This window comes from Gossypium hirsutum, chromosome D05 (genome assembly GCF_007990345.1).
Source record: "Gossypium hirsutum isolate 1008001.06 chromosome D05, Gossypium_hirsutum_v2.1, whole genome shotgun sequence".
NCBI lineage: Eukaryota > Viridiplantae > Streptophyta > Magnoliopsida > Malvales > Malvaceae > Gossypium > Gossypium hirsutum.
This window is the reverse complement of record NC_053441.1, coordinates 8743035-8767910: the sequence shown is the minus strand read 5'-3', so window position 1 is coordinate 8767910 and position 24876 is coordinate 8743035. Positions and strand designations below refer to the sequence as shown.

Here is a 24876-nt window from a genome sequence, read left to right as displayed (position 1 = left end):
TATTCTTTGCAAATTTTTGAAAGTTTTTTATGATGTGACTTGTGTTTTCTTTGGTTCTGATTATCCAACGGCTAATCTTTATTTTAGTGGGGTTTGGAAGGTTCACAAGGTCTTGCTTGATAGAGTTAAAGGTCCTTATTCGTTTTTAACTCCAATGATTAAGCAAATGCAAGAGAAATTTAATAAATATTGGGCTGAGTATTCGTTGATATTGTCATGTGCTGCAATTTTACATCTTCGTTACAAGTTGAATTATGTGCAGTAATGCTTTACTACAATATATGGTGTTCATGCTTCAGATTTTGTTGAAACCATTCTTAGCAATCTTAGACTCTTGTTTGACGAGTATGTTAAGAAATTCAAATCCACGTCTTCCTCTTTGGCTGGGAGTTCTAATGTTTCAGATAAAAATCCTATTGATTCTAATTTGGATGAACACAATGTTAATAGTGCTGATTTTGGGGGAGATTTTGATGGAAGTGATGATTATAAATGGTATTTAAATGAATCTAGCACTAGGAGTGAAAAGTCATAGTTGGACATTTATTTGGAAGAACCGGAGCTTGAGTTGAATAGTTAAATAGATGTTTTCGATTATTGGAGCAAAAGTTCAGTTCGATACAATGAGCTTTCATTATTGGCTTGTGATCTTTTGGCAATTCCAATATCGACTGTAGCTTCCGAATCGGCTTTTAGCATGGGTAAGAAAGTTATCACACCTTTGAGGGGTTCACTTAAGCCAAAAACGGTTCAAGCTGTTGTTTGCTTGGATGATTGGATGCGAGCTAAGAGATTTTCAACAAGAAATTATTATTCTCGTTTTATTGTTGTGATTTTATATTATTTTTTTATGAATTTGATTATCTAATTATTTATTCTTATTTCATGTTAGAAATTGATTGCAAGAATGATGATGACAATGAGGGTGATGAGGACGATGAGGATGATGTTTCTTCGATTGCTTTTTAGGTTACTTTCCTTTCTAATTGTTGAAAATTTAATTTAGCTTACAATTTATAGTTTGTTTTAAAATTAAATATGTTGATTGGTTAATGTATCGATATTCTGGTTGGTTGATTATATTTTGCAGGTTTTTGATGTTATTTTGGTGTTGTAAAATTTAATATGGGCCGGGCTAGGCCAGGTTCGGGCTTAGCAATTTTCTTTTGGGCCGGGCATGGACAAATTTTTAGGCTCATATTTCGGATCGGGCCAGGCCCGACCCATGATCACATCTAGTTTTGTCATTTGTTATTCAGATTTTTGGATAACTCGAATTGTATAATTTATATTCGAGTTAAACCGAAAAATTTAATTTTTTATTCGAGTTGATTTGAATGACTCAAACTATTTAATTTAAAATTTAAAATTTTTATCGAATCTTTCGAATCGAATTGAATTTTACTCATTCTAAAATCTAAGTTGCATTTGTTAGTGATTTAGAATAGTGATTAATAAGGATAAAAGAAGAGGTCTCTTTCATATATATCATTACACGTAAACGTGTATTCAAAATAATATTTGGAGATAGACAATCATACATCATTGAGAATAATAGTAAATTTCTTTTCCTTATTCAGTAACAAAAAAATGATAATAACAGAATAACGAGCATTGATCTGATTCCTTTTGGATTTGTTAAGCGAGGGACCCAACCCTTTTGAATATTTTGAGATTGTCCATTGTTGAAGCAAATCCAGTCAAGGCTTTTCTTGCATTATTTCAGATTTGCTCCAAAGTTTGGCTAAAACCCATTACTATAGCAAAGAGCTTGCTGCTATATCTTCATTTTCGACGTATTTACATGCAAAGTCAACCTTTCCTTTCTCTCTCTACTCAGAATTTATTTCACTTATAATATAAATACCCTTCGCATATATTCCTCTTATAAACTCAATCTTCCATCTCCCTAGTATATATACCTCCCTCGTCGACATCTCTACGCGCATATTTCTAGCCATTGACAACACTTTCTTGTTGAATCCATTTAAAAAAAGAACCCATTTTCTTTTGCTTCATTTGCTGAAGAAGAAAAGGCTCCCTCTCTTTGTAATTAACACATTCTCAGTGGGTTTACTTTCTTTCTCGTCAAGGTAATGTATCTTTGTTGTATTATATATGTTATTCGGATTTAAATGGAAATAGATTAAAATATGAATATATATGCTTTATTTTTAATTTATTCATATATGTAAAAGATGATATTTTTATATCAATATTTAATATGAATATGTACTTAAAAGAAATTAAGATAATTTCTCTTATTTATATGATTCTTATATTAAACTTAGTTGGACAAGTAAATATTTATCTAGGAAATTGACAAATACAAGTAAAAACTTAAATGTATTTGTCTTTATTGTACATTTGCTTGAATCTCTTTGGGACATCTAATTAAGTTTCAGTGTTTAAATGGTTTTAGAGAGAGGAAAAATAAATGTTGCGCGGAAGCGTGTGAAAGAGTAAAATTATTGTACTGAAAAATCACACTAAGTTCAATTCCCAGGAAAGAGAGGTGGATCACGAGGATCGCTTACATACCAGATCTTTCCTAGCCAGAATATCCCTCTATCGTAATTTAATAGCACAATAAATCACTACAATGACACTTGCAAAATATGCAGAACAAAAATAAAGAACACTAGAATTTTAACGAGGTTCAGCAAATTTTGCCTACGTCCTCGGGCACTACCAAATATATTTCACTCCAAAAATACAAGTGAAAGTTTACAAATAGGGAGAGAGAACAATTGCCTTAAGTAGAGAATGGCAAGTGTGGGATGAAGAAAGTAAGAAATGGTTAGGCCTATTTATAGTTGAGGTTCAAGGATCAACTTGCAATGTCCCTATACAATTAGGGACCAAAATTGCAATTATCCCATGCCAACTTTTAACCCAACTTGCCAACCAATTTTACTTTCTACTTTCGGTGCCCACCCTTTTTGACTTTTCAAACAATGGGTGGGTTCCAATAATCTCCACCTTGAAGATTTGATTAGGATAATCTTATCTTCACACAATTCTTTCTGCCTTTGACAACAATACTTGATAGTGCCTTCTTCAACTGTTAAACTTGCAGGATATTAATCAAGTTCAAACAATGTTCGAACTTGGTTGATGTTACCACCTTGGTCATCATATCTGCGGGATTATCTGCAGTCTTGATCTTCTGAAGACAAATTTTCCCCTCTTCAATAATTTCCCGCACAAAATGGAATCGTACGTCGATATGTTTTGTACGTGCATGATAGACTTGATTCTTTGCTAAATGAATAGCACTTTGACTATCACAATACACGTTAATATGCTCCTGAACCAACCCCAAGGTTTTAGCCATACCTTGTAACCAAATAGCCTCCTTTACAGCCTCTGTTACAGCCATGTACTCGGCTTCTGTGGTTGACAATGCAACTGTAGACTGTAGTGTAGACTTCCAACTTATTGGTCCTCCAGCAAGTGTAAACACATAACCGGTGGTTGATCTTCGCTTGTCCAAATCACCGGCATAGTCAGAATCAACGTACCCAATAACACCTTTACCAAGTGTATTATCCTGCTTGAACAGTAATCCAACATCCACGGTCTTCTGAATATACCGTAGAATCCATTTCACAGCTTGCCAATGTCCTTTTCCAGGATTATGCATATACCTGCTCACTATACTAACTGCCTGTGAAATGTCGGGTCTTGTACACACCATTGCATACATCAAGCTACCCACTGCATTAGAATACGGAACTTGCAACATGTATTCTCGTTCCGTATTCGTCGAAGGAGATAGTTGTGCAGAAAGCTTGAAATGAGAAGCCAACGGGGTACTTACAGGTTTGGTCTGCTCGTTCATGCCAAACTGCTGTAGTACTTTCTTCAAATACTGCTTCTGAGACAAGCTAACTCTGCCATGAGCTCTATCTCTACATATTTCCATGCCGAGAATCTTTTTAGCTTCTCCTAGATCTTTCATCTCAAACTCGAGATTGAGTTGAGTCTTCAATCTTTCAATCTCAACTTTGCTCTTAGATGCTGTTAGCATATCATCAACATATAAGAGCAAGTATATGAAAGTTCCTTCTTGTAGCTTCTGAAAATACACGCAATGATCAAATTTACTTCTTGTGTACCTTTGCCCTTTCATGAACTGATCAAATCGCTTGTACCACTGCCTCGGAGATTGCTTCAATCCATAAAGCGACTTTGTCAGTTTGCAAACCCAATTTTCTTTTCCAGCAACCTTGAATCCATCTGGCTGAGTCATATAGATTTCCTCTTCCAAATCACCGTGTAAAAACGCGGTCTTCACATCAAGCTGAACTAGTTCAAGATCATATTGCGCAACCAAGGCTAGCAAAATCCGAATAGACGAATGCTTCACAACTGGAGAAAACACTTCATTGTAGTCTATTCCTTCTTTCTGAGCGTAACCCTTTGCTACCAATCTAGCCTTGTATCGAATTTCATTTTTACCAGGAAATCCTTCCTTCTTCTCATATACCCATTTGCATCCAATTGCCTTCTTTCCCTTGGGCAGTCTCACCAACTCCCAAGTCCTATTTTTATGAAGAGACTGCATTTCTTCATTCATAGCTTGCTTCCACTTTACACCATCAGAGTTACTTATTGCTTCTGTGTAAGTGGAAGGAACATCATCATCTGCAATTGGAAGTGCATAGGCCACCATATCGTCAAAGCGAGCAGGCTTACGAATCTCTCTTCTTGGCCTCCTATATGCAATTGAATCTTGTTGCTGTAGAAGTTCTTGGGTCGAAACTTCTTCATCATTTGTTCTTTCAATATTAGCTGGATCATCATTAACCTTTTCAAACTCCACCTGCTGCAAAGTACTGCTGGTTTTGTCATCCTTTTGTGAATCCTCGTTCTTCATCATGGTTGATTCATCAAAAGTTACATCTCTACTGAAAACAATCTTCCTTGTATCAGGACACCAGAGACGGTATCCTTTTACACCACCAGTTATACCCATGAATAATGCTTTCTTTGCTCTTAGGTCTAACTTAGATTCTTTTACATGATAATATGCAGTGGAACCAAAAACATGTAAAGAATCATAATCAGTAGCAGGTTTACCAGTCCACATCTCCATAGGAGTTTTTCCATTTATTGCAGCTGATGGCAATCGGTTAATTAGATGGCACGCATATGTAACTGCCTCAGCCCAAAATTCCTTGCCCAATCCAGCATTGGACAACATACATCGAACTTTCTCCAGTATAGTCCGATTCATGCGTTCTGCCACCCCATTCTGCTGTGGTGTATCTCGAACAGTGAAGTGTCGCACAATGCCCTCATCTTGACATACTTGTAGAAATGGATCATTTTTGTACTCAGTACCATTATCTGATCGAAGTCGTTTGACCTTTCGACCTGTCTGAGTCTCCACCATCTTCTTCCACTTCAGAAATGCATCCAAAACTTCATTTTTTCTTTTCATTAGATACACCCATACTTTTCTTGAATAATCATCAAGAAAAGTGACAAAATAGTGCATACCTCCCAAAGAAGCCACTTTGGTAGGTCCCCACACATCACTGTGAACATAGTCCAGAATTCCTTTCGTATTGTGAATTGCTGAACCAAATTTTACCCTCGTCTGCTTGCCCAGAACACAATGTTCACAGAATTCCAATTTGCAAGAATTTGCACCTTTCAACAAGCCTTGCTTCGCCAAAGTCTGCAAAGCTTTTTCACCAGCATGTCCCAATCGCCTATGCCATAACCTGGTAGCCCCTGAATCTGCATCTTTCGCAGAAGCTGTTGATGTTGATCCAATAACTGTACTTCCATTTAAATAGTACAAGTTATTTCTTCTAGTGCCTTTCATCACCGTCAATACCCCAGCTACTACCTTTAGTAATCCATCTCTCAAAGTGATTGTGAGCCCTTTAGATTCTAGGGCCCCTAATGAGATGAGATTTTTCTTCAAGCCGGGTACATAGCGAACATCTGTCAGAACTTGGATTGAGCCGTCATGGTTCTTCAATTTGATTGTACCTACACCCATTGTCTTACAGGCACTATCATTGCCCATAAAAACAACTCCACCTTCTAGTTCTTCAAGACTAGAAAACCAGTCCTTATTAGGACACATATGGTAAGTACATCCCGAATCCAATATCCACTCATCCGTTTGACATGCCATTGCCATGCCAACCAAGCTAAAGTCTGACTCCTCATCATGCTCCGCTACACATGCATTAGAAATAGACTTGCCCTTTTGTAACTTAGGACAATTCTTTTTCCAATGCCCTTTCTCACGACAAAAGGCACATTCATCTTTGGCGGGTCTCCCTTTGGACTTACCCCTTCTACCAGGTTTGCTGCTGTGTGAACGACCTCTTACTGTTAAGACTTCTGCAGTTGTATCTCTGTGATCTCTTTTATCTTTCTTTCGAGTCTCAGATCTATACAACGCACTACAGACTGCATCAAATGTGATTGAATCTTTCCCATGAAGCAATGTGGTGGTAAGATGATCATATTCATCAGGAAGGGAATTCAACAACAATAATGCCTTGTCTTCATCTTCAAATTTCTCATCCAAATTTAGCAAGTCTGCTAAAATTTTATTGAATGAGTTCACATGGTCATTCATCGACATACCGGGTGCATACGTGAACCGAAAAAGTTTCTTTTTCATATAAAGCCTATTTTCAAGACTTTTCGTTAGAAACTTTTCTTCCAATGTATCCCACAGCTTCTTCGCTGATGTCTCCCTCATGACGGAGTACTTCTGCTCTTTGGCCAAACATAGGCGGATTGTACCACACGCCTGTCTATTGATCTTGGCCCACTCCTTGTCATCCATCTTGTCAGGTTTTTCTTCAAGGGCTATATCCAGCTCTTGCTGACATAAGACATCCAGGATCTCACACTGCCACATACCAAAATTATTGGTACCGTCAAATTTCTCTACTTCAAATTTTGCATTTGTCACAGTAGTCCTTGCTGATGACGATGCTGCTGCCATTTTTCTCCTCAATCCCAACTACTGTATACGTGAACAGTACTGTATACGTGAATAGTGCCGTATATGTGAATAGTGCCATAAACGGTCGTATTCCCCAAGTACGAACCTGGCTCTGGTACCAATTGTTGCGCGGAAGCGTGTGAAAGAGTAAAATTATTGTACTGAAAAATCACACTAAGTTCAATTCCCAGGAAAGAGAGGTGGATCACGAGGATCGCTTACATACCAGATCTTTCCTAGCCAGAATATCCCTCTATCGTAATTTAATAGCACAATAAATCACTACAATGACACTTGCAAAATATGCAGAACAAAAATAAAGAACACTAGAATTTTAACGAGGTTCAGCAAATTTTGCCTACGTCCTCGGGCACTACCAAATATATTTCACTCCAAAAATACAAGTGAAAGTTTACAAATAGGGAGAGAGAACAATTGCCTTAAGTAGAGAATGGCAAGTGTGGGATGAAGAAAGTAAGAAATGGTTAGGCCTATTTATAGTTGAGGTTCAAGGATCAACTTGCAATGTCCCTATACAATTAGGGACCAAAATTGCAATTATCCCATGCCAACTTTTAACCCAACTTGCCAACCAATTTTACTTTCTACTTTCGGTGCCCACCCTTTTTGACTTTTCAAACAATGGGTGGGTTCCAATAATAAATAATAAAAGTCATGTGGGAGTATGTGGGCAGTGCCAAAAACGCAGGGGTAGCCCTTTTCTACGCCATTAAAACTGGCTTGTTTTAAGTATGAGACAAAGAGAAGTGTAGTGAAGGTAACGCTTCAAATTAACAATATATTGTTAATTAACTTTATTAATCTAAACGTTTTGCTCCATGTGACCTTTGCTGCATTTCTCATGGGCTACTTCACCTTCACTTTTTTCTCCCTTTATATATATACAATAGCGCAGGACCCATTACTCTACGTCACCACCTTCTTCAACACCCTCACCTTGTCTCCTCCATTTCTTAGATCTTCAGACTTGAATTCTTCAAAGCATTTTCGACGAATTATCGAGATATAGAGATATGGACTTTGAAGTTTTGGTCAGTGTCAAGCTTAATGCAGTGTTAATGTTGATCGTGTTAGTGTTTTGTACTTTGTTTTTTACTGATAAATATTTTATTTTTATTTTTTATTTTTGTAGGTATAGTTCTCTGGGAATCTGAATTTGTGAAATGAGATTTGCCCGGAATCCAAATAATAGAAGTGGGGATTACTTGGAAGGGATGCTTAGTGATTATGTTGGAGGGAAGGCCAAGGTTAAAGCTACTAAAACTGGCTGTACTTGGCTTGTGACAGCTCTCACTTGCCTGCAACTTGCCTTTGCAGTTTATGCAACGATCCTTTTGTATTACATGAGTCCATCGGTGGAGTTAAGAACCAAACCAGAGTTTACTTGGGCGACAAGAATAGCAAGAAACATGAAACAGTTCATCATCCCACCACATGTTCATGGTCGCTACCAAGAGGCTGCTTCTTTAATCACAGCTGAAATCTTCTCTCCAATTACCCCATCACAAGTTTGTGAGCATGAGAGGATCGATTTCGTGCAGAAGAAGTCCAGCGATGTTCAAATGATCAAGTTGAAGAGAGAGTTATATGATGAGATATTGGATTTTCAAAGCAAGACCATCGGTACAGAGACTCTGTCCGAGTTAATGGCAATGAAATCCCAATGGGATATGCGCGGTCCCAACCGACCCAAAGTGACAGTGCTCTTGAACCATTTCAAGAGAAAAACACTTTGTTCTCAGCTCGATTCTTTGCTTCAGCAGTCGCTTCCTTTCCATCAGGTTTGGGTGCTTTCCTTCGGGAGTCCAAACGAACACTCTCTAAAGAGAATCGTAGAGAGCTACAATGATTCAAGGATCAGCTTCATTAGTTCAAGCTATGATTTCAAGTACTATGGCAGGTTTCAAATGGCTTTACAAACAGAAGCTGATCTCGTGTATATCGTGGACGATGACATGATTCCAGGAAAGAAAATGCTACAGATTCTATCTCATGTAGCAGGAATTGAAAAGTATAAGAACTCTGCTTTGGGTAGCATTGGAAGGATCTTGCCTTTCAGACAGAAGGATTTTACGTTCCCGAGCTATAGGAAGTTCCGATCGAAGGAGGCAGGGCTTTACTTGCCTGACCCTGCCTATGATATTACTGTCCAGAAAATTGTGCAGGTGGATTTTCTTTCCAGCTCTTGGTTTTTATCTGCTGAGCTTGTCAAGGCACTCTTCATTGAGACACCTTCCACATTCATGACTGGTGAAGATCTTCATCTTAGGTACGTTTACCATCTGCTTGTTTTGATTGGTAATATATTTTCATGGTTTAGTCACCTGTTGAATAATATATAAACAATATATTCATCTAGTGGTGATCAAGACTAATGTTTCATTGCTGAGTATGATTTAATTATATTTTGAGGAAACTGATTATATCAAAGGGGTCTCTACATTTTGAGTTAGAATAAGAGGGATCGATGCAATAGAAAGTTGACCATGCAACTAATTGTTGAGGGCATTTAAAGTTGACTCAAAAAGCATTTGAGAAACTAATTCTTTACTGAATTGATCAACTTCTTTCTGAATATTCTAATCTCTTTGAGGGAAATGATGGATATTTTATTATTAGTTCCAGTTAAGGATGGATACTCTGTATCCTGTTTCCACTACTGAAAATATTAGAGTCCGGGTTCTATAGTACTAATCTTGCATGTTACTCCTACCTATTACCCTTTTCGAGTTTATCACGTGATGAGCTCTTATGCCTTCACTTACACGTGACGGGGCATGTTAAAGTGGCGCTATCCTGCAGTGGTTAAATCTTCAATTGACTGTGGTTGCACACTTAAATGGATATCTGATTTTTGATTCTAAGTTCTACTGTCGTTATGATGTGCAGCTATCAGCTTCAGAAGTATAGAAATGCAGGCTCATTTGTTCTTCCCGTTGACCTGACCGACAAAGAAACATGGGGTGATAGCGAACACAGACTTGCCTATGTATCAGAAACTACTGTGATCTTCAAGGACATAGTTCAAGTCCGAGATGACCAGTGGTGGAGGGCGCTAAGTACCGGTTATGTAACTCAGTGGGCTGCAATGTACCCTCAAAAGATTGATGCTCTCTTTTATGCTCACAGTGTTGATGAGGTCAAGGCACTTGCACCGCTACTCGAAAAGTTCAGGTCTTCTGTTGGTAAGAAGGCTTACATTGTAGTTTCTGGAGGCAATTTCTGCCCTTGTGAAGATGCTGCAGCAGCTCTAAACTGGCCAAAGTCAGTTTGCAAAGAGCGAAGATTTAAGATTTTCGATTTGCAAGTAGGGGCACTTTCAAGAGCATCGAACTCCGAGGTCCCGGTTCTGCAAGCAGTATACTCTAGTTTGAAAGGATTGATCAAAATTCATAACCCCAGTGTGATTATCACGGTGACAGACATTGATCCCAATGTCAAAAAAGCTTTGAAGATGGCATCCGAGACGAATGTAAATGGTACTGCACTCGTACTTTTACCGAGGTCTTCAGTCTCAAAGGTTCTATGGATGGCAGATCTAAGATCAACTGCATTACAAAGTAAGAATGCCAACACTCTCTTCTTTACACCTAATATCTGTATATAAATAACTGACTATCTAGAGGTAAACAATTAACGCGAGTAAAAATGAACGGTAGAAGATTACATAATCAAAACCTTTGTATTGTAGATTGGAACCGGATGCGGATCTCCGTCAATATAATTACTCAAAGCCGTGCACCTTCCTTAACAAGGCTTCTTAAGTCTCTGAGTGATGCATACTATACTGGAGATGAGATCCCTGTCAGCTTCAATATGGACAGTAAGGTGGATGAAGCAACTATTAAGCTTGTTGATTCATTTGAATGGCTTCATGGCCCTAAAACCCTCAGAAGGAGAATCATTCAGGGAGGGCTGATTCGAGCAGTTAGTGAGAGTTGGTATCCAACATCAGATGATGACTTTGGGTTACTACTTGAGGACGATATCGAAGTCTCTCCTTACTACTATCTATGGATTAAATATGCTCTCTTAGCCTACCACTATGACCCTCAAGTATCCCTTCCCGAGCTCTCCTCGATCTCTCTTTACACCCCTCGATTAGTTGAAGTTGTGAAAGAAAGGCCGAGATGGAACCCAACTGAATTCTTCAACCGCATTCACCCGAACACACCTTACCTTCACCAGCTACCTTGTAGTTGGGGTGCAGTATTCTTCCCCAAGCATTGGAGAGAATTCTATGTATACATGAACATGAGATTCACCGAAGACGCCAAAGCAAATCCAGTTCAAATCCCAAAGTCGAGAACGAACGGTTGGCAAGCTTCATGGAAGAAATTCCTCTTCGACATGATGTACCTTAGAGGATATGTTAGCCTTTACCCCAACTTCCCAAACCAAGCTAGCTTTTCAACTAACCATATGGAACCAGGGGCTCATATCAGTGCAAAGGACAATGTGGTTAGGCACGACAAAGCAGATTTTGAAGTCCCATTGTTGATTGAAGATTTTAGAACCCTATTGCCTAATGGGAAATTACCTCCAGCTTCAAAGCTGCCATCACTTAACCTTTTCAATCAACCTGTGTCACTGAAAGGGCTCAAAGCAGCAGGAGCCAAGTTGGGTCAAGATGTATTACCATGCAACAATGCTACAGAGATTGTCACAGTTGATCATATTACAGGTCTGCCACAGCAATGCTCCAAATTCATATGACTGAACCCTTTCTTCTTTTTATATTCTTTATTTCTTCCATCCACCCAAGTCTGATATTTTTGTTTGTTTTTTATATTTTGTTGATATGAAAATCAATGGAACCATAAAAGGGAGAGAAAAAAACAATGGGAAACAAAGGTTTTACTGTTATTTTATTTCTGTGGTGTAAATTGTAATTAATTTGTATCCAGCAATGAAATTAAACCAGCATTTCTTTCTATAAATATGCATTTAGACTTGCTTGGATCTATAACTATAACAGCCAATATTGTAAAATCATTTGAGGATAGCTTGAAGATAAAGATTTTAGTGAGGATAACTTAAAAATCAAGATTTTGGGGTAGATTTTGTCAACTGCATATACACTTATTTGTTTATATCTCTTTATGGAATTTGATTGATCACCAAAAACCCATGGAAATGCCCGTTGGTATTATTGTGGTTGGTGGTGAGCCAAGCAAATTTCATGGGCTTGAAGTAAATTTTACATTTTTGTCCGATAGCCCTCAAGTTTGTATTTTTTTTGACATAAGGATTAATTTAACCCTCAATGTTTACATGTTTTACTATTTTGACCCTTATTCTTTTTTTAGATAAACGTAACCCTTAACCTTTTAGAGTTAATTTGTTTTTCTTAAACGAAAATAAAAATTTAACATTTTAGTCGATATTTCTGATAAAAAAACAAATAATAATTTAATTTTTTTTTAAAAATTGATGGTTAAATTTGATTCTTTTAAAAAGATTGAGAATCAAATTTAACTTAAAAAATTAGAGCTAAATTGACAAAAAAATATAAATATTAAAGGCTAATTTTACCATTATGCCTCAATTTTTTATATAAGAGATAAGTTTTCTATTAAATTTATATAAAAATCAATGAATTTGTATTGCTACTATTAACCCAAATCTACGAGATAATTTACTGCATTTGTTTATCGGAAAAGAAAAAAAAAGCCAGAAGACCGTACCAAAACCCGAGTCACAGTGACAATCAAAAGGGTCAGATCTGTAGTCAAATGTTCCCAAAATATAGCTTAATCTTTGAAAAAAAGATGATGTCTGACAACTGTTAACTGATGAATATAATAATTAAAATATAATTACACAACAAAGCAAATAGTATTGAACAAAAAAAAAAACAGGTTTTTTAAAAAAAAATTCTCAAATATTTTAATGGAGTAGATAAAAATGATTATCTCAGAATTATTTGATTGAAGAAAAGTAATTGCCACCTTTTTTAAAGTACAACTGAATAGCAGTCATTTTTAATGAAAAATAAATATCAAGCTTTTTAATTAAATTTTAATGCTAATTAATTAGTTCGGTTGTAAGGCCAAGCCCACCCAGGCATAACAAAAGCCAGGTCAAGTGAGTCGTAAAAATTTTCTACTCCCATTCCCTCTGCGTCTCTCTCTTAGTCTTCAAACATAAAATTTTATTAGAAGAAGCACTCTTTTGCTCTGTTTCTCTCGTTGTAGCATAAGATCAAGATCAACTGTTCTTCAACCAAAAGGGAAAAAGCTGGTAAGTTTCTAACCCTACGATTTTCTTGTCGAAATTTGAATTTCTTTGATGGGTCCTTTGTCATTTTTACAAATAAAAATAAAAATTACTTGAAGTGTAAAATTTTATGTACTTCTTTCCCTTGTTCTTGGATTTGATCTTGGATTTTAATATTGTCATCTTTTTGAAAGAAAAAGGTACTTTTAGAGTTGAAAACTTTTTGTTCGTTCATACATCTGAGTTTTGTTGAATGTGATCAGGAAAGTTTCTTTTCCAATTATGCAGATCAGGAATTTGAATGAAAAGGCTGAACTTCTTTTTTTATCAGATGATAGTACGAATGTTATCATTTTAGTTGCAAATTTTGATTTCTGATTAATTGGGTGTTCATATTTACTTTGTAATATGGCGGTCAGTTTGGGATTTAGAAAAGATGTAATGGATCCGGGATGGTGAAATGGTTTGAACCCAAAAGTGGTTAAAGCGTAATGGTGTTAGTCTGGAGAATAAAACAGCAAAAACAGAAGAATTTATGACAGCCTTTATTTAAGAGTTGGTAGTTTTGCATGCATTTTTAATGAATTCTTTTTGCAGTAAATTGTAATCTAAGAGTAAAATTAAGCCAAAACATGTTGAACTATAACGTTTGAAATTTAAATCATTGGTTAAGGTAAAACAACAATTAGTGGTGACTTGCTTGTTTAGTTTGTTAAGGTTTCAGATTTGTTTTTGTTTTTTCTTTTGCGTTTTCTTACAAATTATATGAAACTTCTAATCGATGTTCCAGATTTCTTTTGTAGCCGCCTATAATGTTGTACGTTTATTATATTATTCTAATGTGAGGCGCCCTTTTAAAACATCAAGTGTTGCAGTTCTTTTTTTTTTTAGTTTAATTCCTTTTGTAATATATACTGAAGCTTGGAACGTTGCACTGATAAACAATCAAGCTCAGTTGAAGAGTAGAGTAACTTCGCATTGGTGTTCTTGAAGGTTCCCCCATTTGCTCCCAAAGGTGCTTATGGGAGATAATTGTTTTTGTGGGTATCTGACCTTTTAAATCAATTACAAGAGAGAATACAGATATGGGCACCATACACCGCAGGTTAGATTTTATTAATTTTTTGTCTTTCACTATCAGACACTAGAAAGATAAAACAAATAGATGAGGTAGGGTGAAAAGCATAATCTTTGGAAATCCATTCTTTGATTTGTTTTCCTTCTTTTTTTCTTTTGTAGATAACTGTTTTGAACCTTACAACATTATTATGTTTTGATTTTTGAATTTCTCAACTTTACTGGTTTATTGCTTAGGATGACAGATTTTTGGGGCTCCTTTTACTAAACTATTTCTGTGCTTTACAGTGGAGTTTTTAAGAAAACAAATGATAAAGCCAGGCTCGTTATCGCAACAATTCTTGGAATTGTGATTGGATTCTTTATTGGTGTTTCATTTCCGTCAGTTTCCCTTTACAAGGTATGTTTTGCCTTTATTAATAATGAAGCTATGCTGCAGTCAATCTATCAACCGTATGATTTGTTTTCAATCCCTGCAGATTCACTTACCTTCAAACCTTAGATCGTCTTTTGATGCATCCAGAGCTAATGACCAAGACTTTATAGTCAGGTCTCCTGAGAGAACTGCAGACAATCTTCCTAAGGTGCCTGTTTGCTTGCTCTCTGCCCATTGCTGTTGTAACATTTTGTTATTTGTAAAGAGAAGACATTTTATTGACACTTACCGGATTATATATATTTCAATTTATAAGTGAAAGTTTTGTTTACCACTGTTTTTGAACCATTAGATTGTCTCAGATCAGCTTGAGTCTTATATATCATTTTTCCGGGTTCTTGTGTGAAGCAGAGCTCTTTGTTCTCAGTTTTTGCACGGTGCTTTGTTTTTGATCCATTTTGTTAATTGGTTTCTGCTTCCCTGTTCTCCAGATATATGTTCCTACAAATCCTCGTGGTGCAGAATTGTTACCTCCTGGAATTGTCGTTCCAGAATCTGACCTTTACCTGCGCAGGTTATGGGGCGAACCTAGTGAGGTATGATCCATAGGTTATATTTACATATAAACATCATCATCCTTCTGCTGTCTTTTTCTTTCAATATCTTCACTGAGTAGGAACTTTTTTTTCTTTTAATATCTTCACCGACTAGAAATGTTACATGCAGCTTATCGTGTTCTTTCCAAATTCAATAGAAAAGTTCTGATGCATGAGGGCCATTTTGCCCCTTTATCACTATCATTGTCAGTTTTGGAACATACACCTTGCAGGGTGCTAAAATATACATTTATGCATCTTAATATCCTTGATTAATAGGTGTCTCTAATCATGGTTTTCCTTAACTCTGCAGGATCTGAAGAAGAAGCCAAAGTATTTAGTGACATTTACAGTTGGCTTTGATCAGAGGAGTAATATAGATAAATGTGTTAAAAAGGTTAGACAATGGGGTCATTTCATTTGTCCTTTTATTTCTTTTCCTTTTCCAATTTTGAATTTCCAGGGTTTTTGACACTTCTGTTTTCTTGCTTGTTGAGGTAGTTTTCTGAGGATTTCCAAATTTTGCTTTTTCATTATGATGGCCGGACAACTGAGTGGGACCAATTTGAGTGGTCAAAGAATGCAATCCATGTTAGTGTAAAGAAGCAGACAAAATGGTAAGCTTTATAGCGATCAGAATGGTTAAAGATCTATGTATGTCTGGATCCTTCTAATTAGAGGGAATTTTTAAGAAAGAATAAGCCTTTCCCTGTTCCTTGCTTCCTTGAATTCCAGACGCTGCCTGGTTAGGTGGATGATAGTTTGCTGCTAATATATGTGTGTGTGTATATTATTAGGTGGTATGCGAAAAGGTTTTTGCATCCAGATGTTGTCTCTGCTTATGAATATATCTTCATCTGGGATGAAGACCTGGGAGTGGAACACTTCAATGCTGAGAGGTTTGTCCTATAAAGCAGCGACATTATTCACTTGATTACTTAATTTCACCATGTATATTTTTCTTTCTTATCTTCTCTGCAAAAATTACCAGATACATAGAACTTGTCAAGAAGCATGGTCTGGAGATCTCACAACCAGGTTTGGAGCCCAATAATGGATTGACATGGCAGATGACAAAGAGGAGAGGTGACAGAGAAGTTCACAAGTAGGCTCTGTCTCTCTCTCTCAACCATATGAAACACTGCAATTGCTTAGCGATTATAAGAAGGAACCTTTTTTTTTTTTGTCATCTGAAATTCTCTGCATTTGAACTTGGTTCACAGGTTTACTGAAGAGAAACCAGGCTGGTGTAGTGATCCGCATTTGCCACCATGTGCTGCGTATGCTTTCTGTCTCTTTATCTCTCATATTCACACATGTGTCTTTCAATGAAACACTCCAATGCACTTCACTTTTGAGTTTCCTTCAATCAGATATCCTCCTTTTATCTTGGTGCATTTAACATTGTTTGCTTTGTTTCAGCTTTGTGGAAATTATGGCGCCCGTATTTTCTCGGGAAGCTTGGAGATGTGTATGGTATATGATTCAGGTAAAGTGCGGTTAAGAATTCCTTGGACTTTAGCCAGATTGTTTACATGCCATGGATTTGCTGACTAAATAGGTAGCACATGCTATCTTCTTCTTTGCCTCACAAAGCAAATACTTGTTAATATTTGGTCAGGCCATTGGGTGAAATGTTGCCTGTCTGAGGTTCCATTCCCCAAGTAAATAAACTTATAAATATAGAAAACTGTTAATTAATGGACTCCTTGTTAGTTCATTAGAATTGGCTAACACGAGCACCTTTTGGGATGAGCTCCCTACATTCTCAACTACTCCAATGGCGGAATTAAGAATGAAGACTCAGATTAGGAGGGTAGAATACTGTTTGCCAAACTTTTACTTGATAACTTGGTACAATCTCTTGAGCTCCTTCCGTTTGATACTTACCAAAATGCTTACAAATTTGTGTTGTTGTAGAATGATTTGGTGCATGGATGGGGATTGGATTTTGCTCTCAGAAGATGCGTAGAGGTTAGTGGATTCTGTCTCTTTTTCCATTTCCTTCTTGCTATTGACTGTTCTCTAGTGAACACAATGAGAACCTATGGAAGTGTTTAATTGCTGGAGAATCCAAGCATACATAAAATGTTTTAGAATTACTGGCTCTTTATGGCAATTCTTTCTATTTATGAAGGCATTTGTACTACAACTATCTCAGCCTGGCCTCTTGGTTTTTTGGTACTAAATTGCCATTTTCTTCTTCACAGCCTGCACATGAAAAAATCGGTGTGGTAGATTCACAGTGGATTATTCATCAAGTAATCCCTTCTCTTGGTAGCCAGGTGAGTTCCCATCAACTAGCCAGAAAATTATGGCTACGTTTCAATGCCGAACTATGTTTTAGCTTATTTCTTCATACTGTTTTCGTAAGTGTTTTATGTGAATTATTAATTATATGAATATAGCTTTTGGTTTATTATTGAACGTCTTTCACTAACTCAACTTTGATGTTATCTCTTGTTGTATCAATATTCTTGCTTGCATTGCATTGCATTGCACCTATTCTATCAGTTTTGGCATTTGTTTACCTCGTTTGTGCCCAACATGGCCGTCCTGATTATAATCTCATAATTATGTGTTTTGTCGAATTTCAGGGCAAATCAGAGGATGGTAAACCTCCATGGGAAGGGGTATGCATGTTCATGGACTATCACGTCATTTTATATACCTTGTTTTGAAAGTTATTCATGGATTTGAAACTAGTTTTTTTAAAAGAAAGATTAAAATCTCTAAACCAACTCATATCTTTCTTCCGTTTTCAATTCACAGGTTAGAACGAGGTGCAAAAAAGAATGGTCGATGTTTCAGAACCGACTCGCAAATGCAGACAAGGCGTATCAGCTTGGAAAGGAATAATTATTTACTGTCTATTTTTATTTTATTGATTTCTTTTACCCCAATCCCTCCCTGATTTTCAACCCCGTTTGTACATGTATAATATCTCACCTGACGTTTGTTAGGGTTCAGTTTGGGTGACATTTTATTTTATTTTTGCTGAACGAGGGTGGACTCATTTACCTGAGCCACATTTTTTTGTACATTAAGATTTCCACAGCTATAGAAAAGGGGGAGTAATTTTTTTATATCCATCTTCCTCGTCAGTTGCTCATTTTTCTACTTCCTTTTCTTTTAAATTTATGTTACGATATATAGAAGGGAAACAATGCTTTATAATGGAACTGCCTGTCCACTGCTGCATGGACATTTAAACTTCATTTAGAAACTCCGTTTCATTTCATGTGATGCCCGTAAGCAAGTTGTAAAACCGGTTTCCCCGGGATCTGATGCTTTTACTCAGCATATTCCTCGTGATACGAAGGACCATAGCAATGCATTGATTAATCAACTTCACTCTTCTCTCTCACATATACAGCTCAAAAAACGTGAGATCAACTTCACCCAACTTTCCATAGTATAGAATCTGCTAACAATGAATCATCCAGTACAATAATAAGCTGTATTCAGCATGATCACTAAATACCCATAACGGACGTGCTGTCAAAAGCGTTGAAATAGTAAAACAACCATCATTTTATCTCACTCCAATAGCTATTTAAATATCTTATCCTTGTCATTCTTGAGATTAACCGAGGAGAAATCAACAATATGAGAAAGGGTTTTTCCTGATTTGGCTGGTTGGTAATGGTGATGTTGATTCCTAAAGAAAGCCAAGTAAAGGCCTCAGTTGAGGAGTGAAAGTGAAGGCTTTTTTGTGTGTGTGTGTGTCTGTCTCGCCAAACTCCAATTGAGTTTGAGGAAGGCAAGCCGTTTTGCTTGCATTAGCAGGCAGGTACCACACTTACATATTACCTTCCTGCCTTGTGTGCTAAGCCTCATTTAATAATTTCTCCCTAAAGGCTTTAACATTATAAGATGATTTGGAAGACCCCAGTGGACTGTCAAACTAAATTTGAAAAGCTTAAAACATCATTCACTTTGACCAACATCCACAAATGCACCCCTTTCACTATCTCCTTGCTTAAATTGATCGTTAGCTTTCCTTCTGGAAGAACAAATACATTAACAATACGAGTAAAGTACTTAAAATAAATTAGAACAGCGTTAGGCACCAACCCATATAAGCTATCTAAGATAAAAATATACATATATAGCCTTCTTAAAAACCTACATTCTCATACAAGCCAAAACCAACTCTCTTTCTATCTCTCTTCTCTAAGCTAATTTTGCATCTCTCAAACACTCTTCTTTATCCCTCTCACCTTTTATTTTCGCTGGTTGTTGATTGTTTGTAACCTGGTCTACTTTTCTGGTGATTTTTACGGAGTTGTAATAGGAAATCTTTCTGTCAATTATCCTGTAAACTTACTTGTACTCATTTAAAGGTCTCTTTCTTTGTTCATTTTCATCATCTTTTTTTTTTCTTTTAAATGTGGGAATGTGTTTGATGAAACCAAGTTGGTTTTCTTTCTTTGAATCTTTTTCAGGGGCTCATAAAATAAAACTCCATAGTTTCCACTTTTTTGCAAGGTAACATTAGCTATCTCTTTGCTCTATTTGTTTCCAAAGCAATCATTTGTTTTGTTACTGCATTTTGCCTCTCTTAAACATGCAAACCATGAAAGCTTTCATCAATGTACAGTCTAGAAATGTTTAGAGAGTCTATTTCCATAGTTTGCCGGCTTATAAAGCATTTTTTTGTAAGTAGTTAATTCCAAACTTGTTTTTCTGTAAAGTTTGTTAAGTAACATACACGCCCATAATTTTTTATCTGTAGCAGCAGAGATAAGTTTTATTCAAACTCGGGCTTAGCTAAGTTAATTCATGCAACTATATCTACCAAAGAAAATAATAAAGCTTCAACAAACATTAACTTTTCAATTTTCAAATTGGCTTAACATAATTGATTTAGCTGATATTTATTTGTTGTTGTTATTTTGTTTGTTTCACCAAAGATGGGAGAGATGTCAAGCTTCCAATTGGGTGTCATTGGTGCCCTGTTTCTTTCAGTTGCATCATCGGTCTCCATTGTCATATGCAACAAAGCTTTGATGAGCAATCTTGGATTCCCTTTTGGTAATTTCTCTATTCTTTCTCCATAGAATGATTTTTTTTTTATTCCTTGGTTCAAACATCACTTTCCATAATTATATCAGAATGATGGGATTTATGGTTTTTCTTTAATCCCCATTTCTCCTTCAGCCACAACACTCACTAGCTGGCATCTAATGGTGACATTTTTCACCCTTCATGCCGCACAACGCTTCAATCTTTTTGAAAGTAAACCCATTGACATGAAGACCGTGGTGCTCTTTGGCATCCTCAATGGCGTTTCCATTGGACTTCTCAACTTGAGCCTTGGGTTTAACTCCATTGGATTCTATCAGGTTAACTTCATTTTTAGAAACATACATCATGTATCATCCTTTTAACCCATAATTGTGTTCTCAAACTTTGTGGTGCTTTCTCTTGGCAGATGACCAAACTTGCAATCATACCATTCACTGTATTATTGGAAACCATCTTCCTTAAAAAGCAATTCAGGTTTTTTTTTTATCTCTTTTTTACTCTTGTGATAGTTGAGCATTTTGAAATTCAAAGCTTATGAGTACTTAGTGTTTCTACATCGGTGCAGCCAAAACATAAAGTTGTCCCTCTTACTTTTACTTGTTGGAGTTGGCATTGCTTCCATAACTGATCTGCAACTCAATTTTGTCGGGACAATCCTTTCTCTCCTCGCCATTATAACCACCTGCGTTGGCCAAATTGTATCCTTTGATTATCATTGCTTCCTTTTACATATAATTAGTCTCTCAACTTATCAAACATTTACATTTCGAGGCCATATTCCAAAGGAATGAAACTTTTTTAACTTGATGAATATAGCTGACAAACACAATACAGAAGAGGTTAAATGTGTCTTCAACGCAGCTGCTCTACCAGTCAGCCCCATTTCAAGCAGCAATTCTTTTTGTCTCAGGCCCTTTGGTAGATCAATTACTCACCAAACAAAATGTGTTTGCTTATAATTATTCTCCTATAGTCTTGGTATTCAACCTAAACCTCTTCTTTTTTTTTCCTCAGCTTTTCACTGACAGGATATAAAAAGAGAATTATCTTTTTTCTGATAACTAATTGGGTTTTCAACATTTTGCAGGCATTTATCATCCTCTCTTGCATTATTTCAGTATCTGTCAATTTCAGTACATTTTTGGTTATTGGCAAGACATCCCCAGTGACATATCAAGTTCTTGGTCACCTCAAGACTTGCCTGGTTCTTACCTTTGGCTATACATTGCTGCATGACCCTTTTACAGACAGGAATATCGTTGGAATCCTCATTGCCATTTTTGGGATGGGCTTGTATTCCTATTTTTGCACCCAAGAGAACAAAAAGAAACAAGCTGATCCTTTGGGGTCACAGGTATATATATATACATATATATTTCTTTAAATATCTATGTCGGACATCCTTATCTAACATATCCCCAGACATGAGTACTGAGATATACCCCTCCTAGCACCATCCAAAACATGAACAAATTTGAAAAAAGAAATAGATACTCCCACTCGATACTTACAACTACACTGTTGTTACCTTCTCTCCTTGTCTTTATCTCCCAAAAATGGTTTGTTAACAAATGTTTGTCTTGTGTTTTCAGATGAAAGAAAAGGATGCAGCACCATTTCTGGGTCCACAGAAAGAAGGCCATGAAGTTAAAAACTTGAACAAAGATTCCCTTGTCTAAAACAAAACAGGGTTTTTGTGTATTAAGGTGTTGTTTCCAACATTTTGTACCTCAAGCGTAAACCAGTTTTTGATTCTTTAAATAAACCACACATTCCCACAGTTCATTTCTATGTTCTCTTTCTCAGCACATAGTAACAGTTATGGAATCATTAGCAAATTGTAATTGATCAGCTTCATATTTGTTACTATTATTTCTTTGCCTGTAAAAATTTATATACTTAAATGAAATTAAAGCCCCACTTTCTTTCTTCTTTGGCAAAAAAATAAGACTTAGTCCCAGTTTAGTATACTTATCTCACATAAATTTTGGAGGTTTGTGATTTTATATTCAATTGTTATCAGTACTTTTTTTTGCAATTATTAAGTCTGTCATTTTTGTTTTGTATCGAATTTACAGAAGTTCATAATTTATAATTTGTATCCAACAACTTTTAATTGTTTATCAATCAATGGAGGGTTTAGATGATGATTCAAACTATGATTCTGCGGAGGGCGGCTGAAGTATAGGTTGTGGATTATGGCAGAAGTTTGATATAGTGTCCTCCTATCTAATAGTCAAATATCCTAAAGAATTGATCTCATAGACAAGTGTCTATATGGGAAGATTTAATGGATGAATTATAATAAGCCTCCTACAGATTTCGTCCTCTGCGCATTTTCCAAGCTGCATGGCAGCTACTCATGTGTTATACTAATGAAAACCAATGTCCATTCTTTTGATGAGATTTCTTATGGGATTATGAATAGGATCGTATGAAAAAAATAAACTTCTTTTTTTTATAATTAGAGAATGGGATTGGAGAATTTATTTATACTTTAATTTTTAGGTATTTTATTTTTTATAATCTCAGTTTAAATATTTTATTTTAATTAAAATTAAAACATTGATGTAAATTTTTAGGAATAGTTAATATTGTTAAGTTTTTTTTTATTAGTTTCAAGTCTGATTTTCTTGTTATATGACGATCAATTGATTTTTTTTAGTATCAAGATATCAAGTTAAGAAGAATTTAAAGGTATTGACAATTAAATTTGAGTTTTTAAATTGAAAAATAAAAAAAACTAAATTTCTTAAAAAATATAAAAACTAACCAATAATTATCGAAGGAAAGAAGCATGAAGAAGCAACAAAAGATTTTAAACTTTCACGAAACAAATACTGTTCCCGACCATATGAAAAAGTTAGGAACCCAAACTAGCTGGCTAGCTTTACCAACCAACTTGGCGGTGACCACATGTTTTCAAACACAAGTCACAATTTATGTATTTACCTCACTTTTGTGTTTTTCATTAAAGAAACTATAGATACAATGTCAATAAATACGATATTAATACATGTTTCGTAATTATTATATTTAATTACATCATTATTCAATAGTATCAACTCTATTCATACTTACCCTTCACGTTAGGTAGTTTGGTAGAAATAAAATATAAAAAATCAAAGTCTTATAATGAATGTTTCTGGTTTTAGACTGTTACTTTTACCAAATGTTGTTTGACGTAGCAATGGTGGAGATAGACGTTCTTTGTTCTACCTTTCGTTTCATCTGAATCACCTCTATAGATATTGAAATGATTAGGTTTTGTCATCCCTTGCTAGCTATAATGGTTTCAGCTTCCAGTGAGCTTTGTTTATTCTCATGTAGAATCCATTTCCGGTCATATATAATAATGGAGTTGATGTTGCGTGAATTAATTAAAAGTTATCCCAACTGGCGTTTAACTTCTGCAATTCCTCCAGTCTATTCCTTTTAATTGGCAGCACCAAGGTTGGTTCTATTGTAATTCACTATGGTTCTCCACTTGTGTGGTTCCTAAATCCAGTAATCTTGTACTGTTGGTACCCTTCTTTTTAAATTTACTTCCTTCCAAATCATAGTGGCGAAAAAGGCGTGGCAGGATCTACCATTTCTGAATCCAGCTTTTGTAACGTGTCAATAATAGTTTGAGCATAACCAAATCAATTGCACAATCTCAAATATTAATACCTTTTAAAGTTTTAACAGAAGACTAGTTTACCATCCCTAAAGTTTAGTTTATTATTTAAATATTTAATATTGCTGTTAAAAATAATTTTGAGAAATAAAAAAGTTCATGATGATGTAAAGTTAAAAAAAACATTTAAATAAATTTTAAATTCATAAATATTAAGATATTTCAATAAAAATATAAAAATTATTATAATTATTTATTAATATTTTGGTATATGAAATTTAGAATTTTTTTTTTATATTATTCATTTTTGTTTTACGGTCCATATTTGGGGTTCGTGGTCACTCCTCCCAACAAAATCGCCTCCAATGTTCGAACCCAGGTCCTTATCTTGGGAGTGCAATGTGTCTTATCACTACACCCAACCACTTGTTGGTAAACATTATATTTAAATATATAAACTATATTTTAAATATTAAGATATAAACATTACAAATTTCAATATATAATCTATATTTAAAATAAAATTCAATAAAAATATAAATATTACATACAATACATTAAATTATAAATAAGGATTAAAAATATCATTAGATTTCAAAAAAAACTGCAAAAGTTATATTACGTTTGAGTCATTTCCAAAAATCACTTTTTTAACTCTAAAAGTTATCTGTGGCTAGATACTTGTAAATTGACATTAAAGATCCAATTTCATGTTCTGGTAATTTCATCCTTTTCTCTAAATTAATAAGGATTAAAGATATAAATATTAGGTATTTTAGGATTGTAAAGTAGATAAGAATTTTGAAATTATTATATAAAAGGGTGCAAATAGCAAAAACTATTTATAATTCAGTGAAGTTAGTAATTATTGAGTAAAATTCCAAAGCTAAGGTTTATTTAGTCAAGATTTGCCAAATATTTTATTCTTATTTTAGTATACTTTATGGGATTA

General features: G+C 35.5%; 3 protein-coding genes across 7 annotated transcripts; all 3 read left to right on the top strand.

Annotated features, from left to right (window-relative positions):
• The first annotated feature begins 7749 nt into the window (after window positions 1-7749).
• LOC107906242 (uncharacterized) lies at window positions 7750-11975 on the top strand. Its single transcript, XM_016833186.2, has 4 exons — window positions 7750-8037; window positions 8139-9275; window positions 9896-10566; window positions 10698-11975. Exons 2-4 carry the CDS (start codon window positions 8170-8172, stop codon window positions 11720-11722), a joined length of 2802 nt encoding a protein of 933 aa, XP_016688675.1. The 5' UTR covers window positions 7750-8037; window positions 8139-8169; the 3' UTR covers window positions 11723-11975.
• A 1078-nt stretch (window positions 11976-13053) lies between these two features.
• LOC107942218 (uncharacterized) lies at window positions 13054-18360 on the top strand. 5 transcript variants are annotated; one of them, XM_016875851.2, is made up of 15 exons: window positions 13054-13249; window positions 14146-14330; window positions 14591-14702; window positions 14782-14886; window positions 15170-15274; window positions 15588-15671; window positions 15776-15891; window positions 16072-16173; window positions 16266-16379; window positions 16498-16554; window positions 16697-16763; window positions 17195-17248; window positions 17485-17559; window positions 17872-17907; window positions 18047-18360. In XM_016875851.2, the coding sequence occupies exons 2-15, from the start codon at window positions 14311-14313 to the stop codon at window positions 18131-18133; spliced, it is 1134 nt and encodes a 377-aa protein (XP_016731340.1). In that variant the 5' UTR covers window positions 13054-13249; window positions 14146-14310; the 3' UTR covers window positions 18134-18360. The 5 variants fall into 5 exon arrangements, 4 of the variants coding, with proteins under 4 accessions (XP_016731340.1, XP_016731341.1, XP_016731343.1 ...); XM_016875852.2 differs by having other exon boundaries at window positions 13072-13249; window positions 14176-14330; XR_005913841.1 differs by lacking the exon at window positions 18047-18360 and adding an exon at window positions 16999-17090 and having other exon boundaries at window positions 13076-13249; window positions 17872-17902.
• A 1002-nt stretch (window positions 18361-19362) lies between these two features.
• On the top strand, window positions 19363-22233 carry LOC107942215 (UDP-xylose transporter 1). Its single transcript, XM_016875847.2, has 9 exons — window positions 19363-19620; window positions 19723-19765; window positions 20191-20311; window positions 20438-20622; window positions 20712-20779; window positions 20871-21003; window positions 21122-21283; window positions 21393-21659; window positions 21898-22233. The coding sequence occupies exons 3-9, from the start codon at window positions 20191-20193 to the stop codon at window positions 21982-21984; spliced, it is 1023 nt and encodes a 340-aa protein (XP_016731336.1). The 5' UTR covers window positions 19363-19620; window positions 19723-19765; the 3' UTR covers window positions 21985-22233.
• Window positions 22234-24876: the final 2643 nt, after the last annotated feature.

Coding starts and splice junctions, on each gene's coding strand:
- LOC107906242 (XM_016833186.2), top strand. CDS start 8,170: ATGAGATTTGCCCGGAATCCAAATAATAGAAGTGGGGATTACTTGGAA. Junction 9,276..9,895: donor GGTGAAGATCTTCATCTTAG/GTACGTTTACCA, acceptor TATGATGTGCAG/CTATCAGCTTCAGAAGTATA. Junction 10,567..10,697: donor AAGATCAACTGCATTACAAA/GTAAGAATGCCA, acceptor TTTGTATTGTAG/ATTGGAACCGGATGCGGATC.
- LOC107942218 (XM_016875851.2), top strand. CDS start 14,311: ATGGGCACCATACACCGCAG. Junction 15,275..15,587: donor TATGGGGCGAACCTAGTGAG/GTATGATCCATA, acceptor TTAACTCTGCAG/GATCTGAAGAAGAAGCCAAA. Junction 16,380..16,497: donor GGTGACAGAGAAGTTCACAA/GTAGGCTCTGTC, acceptor CTTGGTTCACAG/GTTTACTGAAGAGAAACCAG.
- LOC107942215 (XM_016875847.2), top strand. CDS start 20,191: ATGGGAGAGATGTCAAGCTTCCAATTGGGTGTCATTGGTGCCCTGTTT. Junction 20,623..20,711: donor ACTCCATTGGATTCTATCAG/GTTAACTTCATT, acceptor TTCTCTTGGCAG/ATGACCAAACTTGCAATCAT. Junction 21,284..21,392: donor ATTATTCTCCTATAGTCTTG/GTATTCAACCTA, acceptor AACATTTTGCAG/GCATTTATCATCCTCTCTTG.